This window comes from Phragmites australis, chromosome 10, assembly GCF_958298935.1.
Source record: "Phragmites australis chromosome 10, lpPhrAust1.1, whole genome shotgun sequence".
NCBI lineage: Eukaryota > Viridiplantae > Streptophyta > Magnoliopsida > Poales > Poaceae > Phragmites > Phragmites australis.
The window spans coordinates 31,056,907-31,067,059 of record NC_084930.1 but is presented as its reverse complement, the minus strand read 5'-3'; the positions used below and the strand labels follow the sequence as shown (position 1 = coordinate 31,067,059).

The following is a 10,153-nucleotide window of genomic DNA, read 5'->3' as shown; positions in this document are numbered from 1 at the left end:
GTTGGCCGGGCATTCGAGCTCGATTCCTTGGCTAGGAAGAGCAGTGTGCTCGGGCTCGACCCCTCGCTCCGGGGGAGCCACGAGGACAGGTGAGTGATCGGGGGCCTCTGGGAGCTGGGACCCAGCACCCGGCCCTGAACACTCGTCTCGCTCCACCACCAATACTACGCTCACAACCTGAGGAGTGGCCGAAACGTAAAGCAGCAGGGGCTCACCTTGAGAAGGAGCCATCAAAACGGGTGGCGAGGTAAGGTATTTCTTTAAGTCGCGGAAGGCCTGCTCGGCCTCCGGCGTCCAGTCGAAACGACCGGATTTCTTCAGAAGCTTGAAGAGGGGGAGCCCCCGCTCCCCGAGCTTAGAGATGAAGCGCCCGAGGGCGGCCATGCAGCCGGCGAGGCGCTGGACCTCCTTGAGTCGAACCGGGGGTCGCATTTGCTCGATGGCCCGGATCTTCTCCGGATTGACCTCGATTCCTCGGCCAGAGACCAAGAAACCAAGGAGCTTGCCCGCCGGGACCCCGAAGACACATTTCTCCGGGTTGAGCTTGAGGCGGGTAGAGCGGAGACTGTTGAAAGTCTCGGCAAGGTCCTCGAGCAGGGTGGCGCGGTCTCGGGTTTTGACCACGAGATCGTCGATGTAAGCCTCGACGTTGCGGCCAACCTGCGAGTTAAGTGTGATACGAATGGCGCGCTGGAAGGATGATCCAGCGTTGCGCAGGCCGAAAGGCATTGACATGTAGCAATAAGTCCCCACCGGGGTAGTAAAAGCAGTTTTTTCCTCGTCCCCTACGGCCATGCGAATCTGGTGATACCCAGAATTTGCATCTAGGAAGCATAAAAGATCACATCCCGCAGTTGAATCTATGATTTGATCGATGCGAGGTAAGGGGAAAGGATCTTTAGGACAAGCCTTGTTAAGGTCGGTGTAGTCCACGCACATGCGAAGCTTGCCGTTGGCCTTCGGGACGATGACTGGATTTGCTAGCCAGTCGGGGTGGAGAACTTCTCGGATAAATCCGGCGTCGAGGAGCTTGCGGACTTGCTCGCGGATAAACTCCTGGCGTTCTGGCGCCTGCCGCCGGACCTTCTGCTTCACTGGGCGGGCGTCCGGACGCACGGCCAAGTGATGCTCGATCACCTCCCTAGGGATCCCGGGCATATCAGACGGTTGCCAGGCAAACACGTCTACGTTAGCCCGGAGGAAGGCGACGAGCGCGCTTTCCTATTTGCTGCCCAGGTCGCTGCCGATACGGACAACCTGGGTAGCGTCTTCGCCCACCTTGACCTCCTTCGTTGGAACAGTCGTGTCGGCGGCGAGTCGGGGTCTGGATGAAGAGGGTCCCGGGCCCCCTGAAGAGCCATCAGCCTCGGCTTGCGCTGAGACTAGGGCCATGTAGGTTTGTTCGGCGCAGGAGACAGCGCCACCGGAGTCAGCGATCACGGAGATAGAGCCTGCGGGGCCGGGCATCTTAACCGTAAGGTATGCATAATGCACGGCCATCATGAACTTGGCGAGCGCCGGACGCCCGAGGATGGCGTTGTAGGGGAGAGGGAGCTCCGCGACATCGAAGAGGACGCACTCCGTACGAAAGTTGTCCCGGCTCCCGAACGTGACAGGCAACTCAACCTGCCCGAGGGGCAGGGAGTGTCCGGGCGTTACTCCACAGAAGGGGAGCGACGGCTTTAGGCGTCGGGAGGGTACTTGCAGCTTCTCAAAAGCCTCTTTGGAAAGGAGGTTGAGGCCGGCACCACCGTCGATCAGCACTCTGTCAACTTTGACATTGCAGACAGTGGGAGATACGACCAGAGGTAGCCGCCCCACAGCTGCAGTACTGACGGGGTGGTCGGCCATGCTGAACGTGATCGGAGCATCCGACCACCTCAGGGGTCTTGCGGCCTCCTCGCTCGGGGTTGCCGAGCATACTTCGCGCCGCATGACCTTGATGCCACGGCGCGAGCAGGGTGTGTAGGCGCCTCCGTCGATGAAGGCAACCGCATGCTCGGGCTCCTGGAAGCCGAGCTCGGCATTGTTGGGAATGACCTCGGTATTGCCTCCCCCGCGAGACTCGTCGCGCTCCCTCTGGCGCTGCTCCACGAGTCCCTTGACCGTACGACACTCTGTGAGGTCGTGCCATCTGGTCAGGTGTATGGGACACCATTTACCTGGCTCGGGCCCCGCGGGAGCGGGGACCCTCGCTGGAATAGGAGCCCGGCCAGGGGCCGGGGCTCTTGCTGGAGCTGACGTCCTAGCCGGCGCTGGGGCCCTCGCGGGCGCAGAGGCCCGAGAAGGAGCCCGAGCAGGGGCCCTGACGGGGCGCCGATCGGCATCCGGCCGACGCTCTTGCCGGCGATCGGGCTCTTGTGGCTCCCCGTGAGCGGGGATTTGGGCTAGCTCAACGGGAGCAGCCTCGCGCTTCCTCCTCTTTTTCTTTTCCCGCTTATCAGAGCGGGAAGAACTTGGTCGATCGGAAGCGGGGCGAGGAGCATGCCATGCCCTGGCCTCCGCAGCTTTGGCGCACTTATCGGCCAGTGCGAAAAGTTCCGCAGGGGTCTCGATCTCGTGCGTACCTAGCTTCTCGAGCATCCGCTCATCACGTACGCCCTGCCGAAAAGCAACAATAACAGCATGGGGGGCCACTCGCGGAATAGTGTTGCGAACCTGGCTGAAACGCTGTATGAATCGACGCAGCGTCTCCCCTTCCTGCTGTTGGACGGCGTGGAGGTCGCACTCCAGCCCGGGACGTGCGAACGTACCCTGAAAGTTGGCCACAAATTGGTGGCACAAGTCGTCCCAGGAGCTGATAGATCCCGGGGGTAAGTTCATAAGCCAGGAGCGGGCGGAACCCCTCAAGGCAACATGAAAATAATTTACCATCACCTTTTCGCTGCCTCCGGCCGCTTGGACGGCCGTCGTGTAGATCTGGAGGAACTCGACGGGGTCGATGGACCCGTCGTACTTCTCCGGCAGCTCGGGGCGGAACTTGGAAGGCCACCTCACCCGACGGAGCTCGGTGGTAAAGGCACGGCAACCGGTGCCGTACCCCGCAGCACGAGCGGGGGTTCTTGGTGGAGAGGAACGGCGAGCCGGGGATCCCCGGTGGTCGTGGACCGGGAGAGAGGAAGCTTGGTCCTCTGCCCCAACCCCCTGCCGTGTCTCCCGCTGGCGCTCGAGAGTGACCCGGGCATCCTCGTGGCCCCTTCGCTCGTCGAGACGCAAACGGAGGTCCCGGGCCTCGGATACGTCCTGGGGGATGGCGCTCCGCCTGGAGGCCCCTCGGCCCGTGCGGGTGTTGCCCGCTGAGGAGCCGACTCTGGCGGCACCGCGCTGAAAAGTGGCGCGAGGGCTCTCGACCTGCACCTGGCGACGAGCGGTGCCGACCAAAGCGGCGATATCTTGCATCCACCGGCCTTCCGGAGTGTTTGGCGTGGCCCGAATGGGAGGGTGCCTGAGGAGGGCTTGCGCTGCAAGCAAGGCGCTCCCTGGGCTGGCCTCACTAAAAGCTAGCCTGCGCCGGGGCGGCGCTCGACGGGATCCAGAGGCGGACCTAGCGGCCGGGGCCCCGACCATCTGCTGGGGGTCGGAGAGCACGCCGGCAGCGGCGGCGCTGATGGGCCCAGCGCCCTGATCCCCTTGGGCGGGAAAAACCTCTTGGTCGTGGGGCGGCGTTCCGTTACTGGAAGTGGAGCCGGAACGCTGGAGACGGTGCCCACCGGCCATCTTTTCCTGTGGAGAAAAAAGGGAAACAAACAATCTAGGGATATTCCCCCCTACCTGGCGCGCCAGCTGTCGGAGAGTGAACTCCTGTCGCAGGGATCCCGAGAGACCCCTCTTTAGAGATTCGGCCGGGGGGATGATCCTAGAAAAGCTTGTACGGGAAAAAAGCGGGAGCGGAAGTAAATGCGCTGGCTTGCGGGTACACCGGGTTTTTGAACAGGTTCGGGCCGCGCGGGGGCGTAACACCCTACTCCTGTATGAGTGTTATATCTATCCTTGAAGGGGATCCTTCAAGGATATATCTGGTTCTCCAAGGAGAGCTGTTTACAAAGAGCTGGAGGCTCTTATGTTCTAGCTAGCTGGTCTCTTGATCGTCTTGCGATCGGGGGCTGTTGTTTTCTTGTTCTTCGACTGACTCTCTTCTTCTTTTTTCTCCTCCTCTTTTCGGTGTCCTCCATCCTTTCCTTTTATAGATGCGCCGACCTCGACATATCCTGAATGGGAAAGAGGGGACGCGAATGCCCAGGTGCCACGGAGAAAGGCGTAATCATTTCATTTTGGCGAAGTGACAGGGGCGGTGGAGGAAGGCGGCGTGCATTCGACCACCAGCCGCTGCGGAAGCTTCGGGGTGCTCTGAAAAGGGCCCACCGGACAGCCTCAGAGGTGCCCGGTGCGCCCACCCTGTCTTGTTCTCCTGCCAGGGCAGGGTGGCAGGCCGAGCGCTTCGATTCTGGCGACGTTATCCCGAGGCGCGCAGGCGAAAACGGGACGGGACCCGTGCATTTAATGGACCCACGCCCCCCTGCCATTGCATGGCAGGGTCTGACACTGGGGCGTGGGCAGCCGAGAATGTCAGGATGTCAGAATGTCAGGCCACGCGCGCCTATTAAATGCGGCATCGGGCCCTTGACTGGATGACACCCTGACGACGGGGCCCTTCGAGTCTTTGAACGAGCTTGCGCGAACCTTCGGGGGACCGAGTCCTCGGGGGCTGCCACGTGCAGCCCCGAGCACTCTCTCCCGAGCACTTCAGCGGGACCTTCGGGGCACCGAGTCCTCGGGGGCTGCCACGTGCAGCCCCGAGCACTCTATCCCGAGCACTTCAGCGGGACCTTCGGGGCACCGAGTCCTCGGGGGCTGCCACGTGCAGCCCCGAGCACTCTCTCCCGAGCACTTCAGCGGGACCTTCGGGGCACCGAGTCCTCGGGGGCTGCCACGTGCAGCCCCGAGCACTCTCTCCCGAGCACTTCAGCGGGACCTTCGGGGCACCGAGTCCTCGGGGGCTGCCACGTGCAGCCCCGAGCACTCTCTCCCGAGCACTTCAGCGGGACCTTCGGGGCACCGAGTCCTCCGAGCACTCTGTTTCTACCTATCTTGCAGGGTGGTGATATGTGGTGGACGGCCGGTCTGGCCTCGGGACTTAGGGACCCCTGGTTCTAAATACACCGACAATTGGTATTCTATTTATCGACAGATCCTATTGATACGATAGTTTAAATCCTACTTTACAATAAACTACGAAGATGAGCTATGATTGAGCAGCGAGATCTGTTGGTATAGGTCATATCGGCTCTTATGTATCACATATTCTAGCTCTCACGTCTATATGTATATTAAATAGGATGTTAGTACTTCGATTACGGATAGGTGGTTAGTTAATAATTAATTTACTGATTGATATTTATATGTGCAATTTTTTAATTTTAAATTATATTTTTATAATTTTCTATTAAAATAATGTTATTAAAAAAGTCTCCAGACTCCACCGCACGGCGCCTCAGGGCCTCACCCCACTCGTCGTCTTCCCCCCTTCCCGCCGTTGTGGAGAGGCGGCGGCCCGCTGCTAGTTCCCGCCGCTTCCGGAAGGTTCGGCCCCTCGGTTTTCGCCGTGAGTTTCACTAGATTCATTTAAGTGTTCACCGAGCCCTCGCTTCTCCGCGCTGATTGCTCACCCAGCGCGGTGGTTGTTGCGCTGACTCGTGGTTTCGTGGGTTGTTCTAGGGTTCGGAGGAGGGCAGGTTCGGCTGCCACGATGTTCTCCAGGATCTCCCAGCTCGGGGCGCGGCTTCTGCGCGAGACTAGAGCTGGTTGGTATCTTCACTTCCTCTCCAGCTCTTTTCCCCGAATAAGATGAAAAGTTATGATTTTTGGCTGGCGTTATGATATGCTTCAAATGCCTCCTGCTAGGTTGAGTCATGTTTCTTGCGTTCCGATTTTTGGAATGCTCCAGAATCTATGTATTGCTAATGTAGCAAAAGTGCAGACTCGGCGCCTCCTCTGATTGTTGTTACTATCTTTTTCTGGCAGGAAACTTTTCTAGCAGTGGAAATAGTTTATATCAAGGTCAGTTCAGCAGTTTATATCGAGGTCAGGCCAGCCGGCATTCGACCCCAGTGGTTAGTTCTACTGTACTATCGTTGTTAAGAGCTTACTAATGCTAGTAAAGAATTTAATTTAGATGAACCTGTCTACTGTTACCCTTTGTTTCTGCTACTCTGTTACTGAAAATACAACTACTTATTTATCTATCGTCTGTGTAATCTATCAAAACTGATTTTGACTGTATATGCTATATGCAGAATGATTCATTCTGTTTCAGGGTTTACTCCTCCATTTTATTAGTCTGTGCAAGCATTCTGAAATGGTTATTTGAATGTCCTAAAAAAATGGTTATTTGAAAATAAAATTTTCTAAATCTGGAAATTACTTTTCCACGACCAATTATATGTGCAAATGCTTTGCCTTTCGGTGAAAACCCCTTCATACCTCTCAGAAGTTATGACGATTTATCTGTCAGGTTTATTTTTCTTAAAAACATTCTGTCAATTTTACTTCTATTTGAGCACTTGTTTAATTTTCAGAGGAACACCCTCTTTTCAACGGCAGCTAGTGGTGATCATGATGAAAAGAGTCAGGACAAGGAGAAGTAAGTGTATCTCTCTTATTTCGTCTTTTTATATAACATGACATGAAATTTGAACACCTAGCTATGTTTTTATTTTGGAACTAGGTAGTAGCTTAGTGCAGATCCTTTTGTAACATGAAATTCTTTTGTTAACATTATCTCTTGTTTTGAGGGTCTGCTCCTTCCACATATAGATGAATAGCTCCCCTGAAACAATAGTTTAACCAGTTTATCTTAATGTTAGCATTCAGCTTGGAGCAATTATTTAACTGTGAGGTAAGGAAGCAGTCCTCTGATGAGAGCATTTTTCTCTGTGTTGCACAGAATATCTGTAACATTTGTCAACAAGGATGGCACAGAGCAGACCATCCGTGTTCCTATTGGAATGTCCATGCTGGAAGCTGCTCATGAAAATGACATAGAACTTGAAGGTATTTTTTTAATTACTCAAAATGTCTTCTTCCTACCAATGTGTAATTCCTTTTGATGCTTGTATGATTCTGTAGCCTTTACATCCTTTTGGTTATTGCAGGAGCGTGTGAAGGTTCACTTGCCTGTTCTACTTGTCATGTCATAGTTATGGTATGCTTTAGATATAATCTATGCCAATTCACTGAATTGTTTTTTTAGATGTTGAAGCACCATTGCTGACTAGAACATCCAATCATATCTGCTAACTAGAAATTTAAATCGTGTCCAGGATGTAAATTATTATAACAAGTTAGAAGATCCAGCAGATGAAGAAAATGATATGCTTGATCTTGCATTTGGGCTCACAGAAACGTAAGTAAAGCATTCATTTTGGTTTATTCCTCTTATTCTATGATCCCTTGATGCCCACTGTTTGATTGTGGAAACAAGCATATTAAATATTTAGATCGACTAATGAGTTATGCCCTGGAGGATTTGTCGACATCCGTCCTGTAGTTAATAACCAAGGGTGGTGAGGTGAGGAAGAGAGCAACAAATTGTGGGCCTTCGAGAGTACATGGGGACTCATTTGTTTTGCTAGCAGTCTACAGTAAGTTTCCAAATCTTATATGTAGCCTTTACAGACTAGAAGCTGTTACAGTGGCAACTAGGATCGGTATGTGTGTTGATGAAGAATTGAAATTAAAGACAGCGTAACTAGCATGATAAATAATTGGGCTATTACCATACATGTTATATATATGTACAAATAGCATGCTAACTTTCTATTTTTCTCACAACAACAAAATGTGGATTCTAGGTGTAATACATGAATCAAATCTCAAAAGTTATGTAAAACGTACAAACCATCGGTGACATTTAAATGTGGACCGTAGAAATTTTATCTTCCTAATTTGACATCAAATTTTGGAATTGCATTCAGATCACGTCTTGGCTGCCAAGTGATAGCGAAGCCTGAACTTGATGGCATGCGACTGGCATTACCTGCAGCGACACGAAACTTTGCAGTAGATGGCTATGTACCAAAACCACACTGAAGACTGTCATCTTGGTCGGAGAACACGGATTCCAGCAGAGCGTCAATTTTGTAGCTCATGACGTGTAACTTAACTATAGCCTTTTTACTCGAAGTCCCAATGGCTCCTGATTTTTTGTTCAGGGATGATTTGTTCATTGATGAGCTCCTCGGTTACTTACGGAGACCATTGTTTCACCGGTTGAATAAACATCCTTCTGTATGGTTGTGTACACAGAAACATTTCCATCATATTATTTCTCCATGTTGGTCGTCTGCAGCATGGACCTTTGTTCGTAAAGAACAGATGTATATTCAGTTTCCGCAAAAGGCTACGTCGACAACTGAGTGCCTGCAAATCTAGGTACATTCAGGTACTTGAAATGGTTGAAAGGAGTGATATTCGTCTTGCACGCGATTTGTGATACACCCACGCTTTGCAGGCACTTCTCCGTTGAGAGCGATTTTGAGCATCAAAGGGTTGCACACTCGTGTGTGGCCCGTGCCCGCGTTTGGTTATACTGTCCTTCCCTGATCCAATAATTAACACGTGTAACTAAAAAAAAAACATTAATATAAATAAAAGAATTTTTTTCGCGTTTGGTTATACTGTCCTTCCCTGATCCAGTAATTAGCTCCAATAATTAACACGTGTAACTAAAAAAAAGACATTAATATAAATAAAAGAATTTTTTTAAAAAAAATCGAGTCTCGTAGAATTTACTTTTCCATCCCACCCTCGGCTCAACTGCACAGCACAGCCGGCCGCGAAGTCCCTCGCGCGCACCTACCAACGACGGCGCCACCGCCCGCGCTCGCGCAGGGCGCCGCGAGATGAAGTCGGGATCGATTGCCTTCTCGCGCGCGCGGGCTTGGGCATACGCGACCAGACCACCTGCCCTGCAAGGTCCGGCCACACGCAACGCAACCGCACATTCCGAGATGGCTTCGTTCTCGTACGTCGCGTCTGAGCCACAGGCAGGCCTAGCCCGGCAACAATGCCGGCAGATTATTCTGCCGTCACACGTTGCAATCTGACCGTGAGACCACGCATTGTTTTCTCGATGCAAAGTGTAGTAGCAGCACCACCGGCACGACAGCGACGTTGTCTTTGTCTTTTAAGCTCCACGGTGAGGCGGACGCGACAAGAGGCTATCGGCGACGACCTGCCCCCACCACGAGGAACTTACGGCCGCACGAGAGTCGAGAGCCACAAGCTAGAGGGGCACGTACGGCGGCGGATCGATCCCCGGAGATCCACCGCCCGGCCATGCATCCATCCTGGCCTCCTGGGCCACGCGAGAGTCATGTACTGGAGCTCATTTCAAACACTTGGTGCTAGTGGCCAATATTGATAGCTACTGTACGTACCTGTAATCTAGAGCCTACTGGTCACTGGTCAGAAGTCGGACAAGGTGTGTCAAGCGGGGTACTACGATCTAGCCGATGACACAGCCTGAGCAGACGCCGCCGACCACAGAAAAAGATTGGGTACATCGATCCTTTCGGTTCCTTGGCATCTCTCACGCCTGATGCTTCCCTCCGGCAGCATGATTCCTTTCCGTCCGGGAGATCTCATCGGCATATTAAAAGGATCTAGCAGCCCACAGTAATCATGTGGTCTAACAACAACAACATGCGGCATGACTGGTAGAGCTACAGCTCTAAATTCTTTTGAAGTTGGGTATTTAACCCATTTTATTTTAACATATAATCTCAAAATTAACGTGAAGCTGAAAGGTAGAGATATGTAAAACAAAATCTTAATGATGATCAGCAGCCTGACCAAATAGCTAGCCCTGAATGACACCGAGGGTTGCATGGTTTCAGTGTCGTGGCGAGGACCAAACACAGAAGGAAGCTAGGCCAAAAATGTTTCCACTGTCAGAGTGAGGCTCTGGCCTCCCGGGAGTTCGTGCTCCGTTGAAGAGAGGTGCTTGGTTGATGGACAATTGGAGACACTTGCCTGAAAATTGTGGTCTCAACGACCCAAAACCTCATGTCCTCGTTTATGATTCTAGGAACAAGTCACACTGATTCACATGTCGGGTTGCTGCTGTGCATATGTACTGTTCGCCGGAGGAGCG

General features: G+C 52.9%; 1 protein-coding gene across 2 annotated transcripts; it reads left to right on the top strand.

The window, feature by feature from the left end:
* Window positions 1-5,468: 5,468 nt before the first annotated feature.
* On the top strand, window positions 5,469-8,289 carry LOC133930700 (uncharacterized). Of its 2 annotated transcripts, none has more exons than XM_062377412.1 (8): window positions 5,469-5,602; window positions 5,716-5,801; window positions 6,022-6,110; window positions 6,576-6,640; window positions 6,944-7,050; window positions 7,152-7,201; window positions 7,320-7,402; window positions 7,974-8,289. In XM_062377412.1, exons 2-8 carry the CDS (start codon window positions 5,747-5,749, stop codon window positions 8,086-8,088), a joined length of 564 nt encoding a protein of 187 aa, XP_062233396.1. In that variant the 5' UTR covers window positions 5,469-5,602; window positions 5,716-5,746; the 3' UTR covers window positions 8,089-8,289. The 2 variants fall into 2 exon arrangements, with proteins under 2 accessions (XP_062233396.1, XP_062233397.1); XM_062377413.1 differs by having other exon boundaries at window positions 5,474-5,580.
* The last annotated feature ends 1,864 nt before the right edge of the window (window positions 8,290-10,153 follow it).

What these genes read in the sequence shown, in the direction of transcription:
- LOC133930700 (XM_062377412.1), top strand. Translation starts at nt 5,747, where the DNA reads ATGTTCTCCAGGATCTCCCAGCTCGGGGCGCGGCTTCTGCGCGAGACT. An exon ending in GCCGGCATTCGACCCCAGTG is followed by an intron (nt 6,111 to 6,575) that starts GTTAGTTCTACT and finishes TTTAATTTTCAG; the next exon opens with AGGAACACCCTCTTTTCAAC. An exon ending in CTTGTCATGTCATAGTTATG is followed by an intron (nt 7,202 to 7,319) that starts GTATGCTTTAGA and finishes AATCGTGTCCAG; the next exon opens with GATGTAAATTATTATAACAA.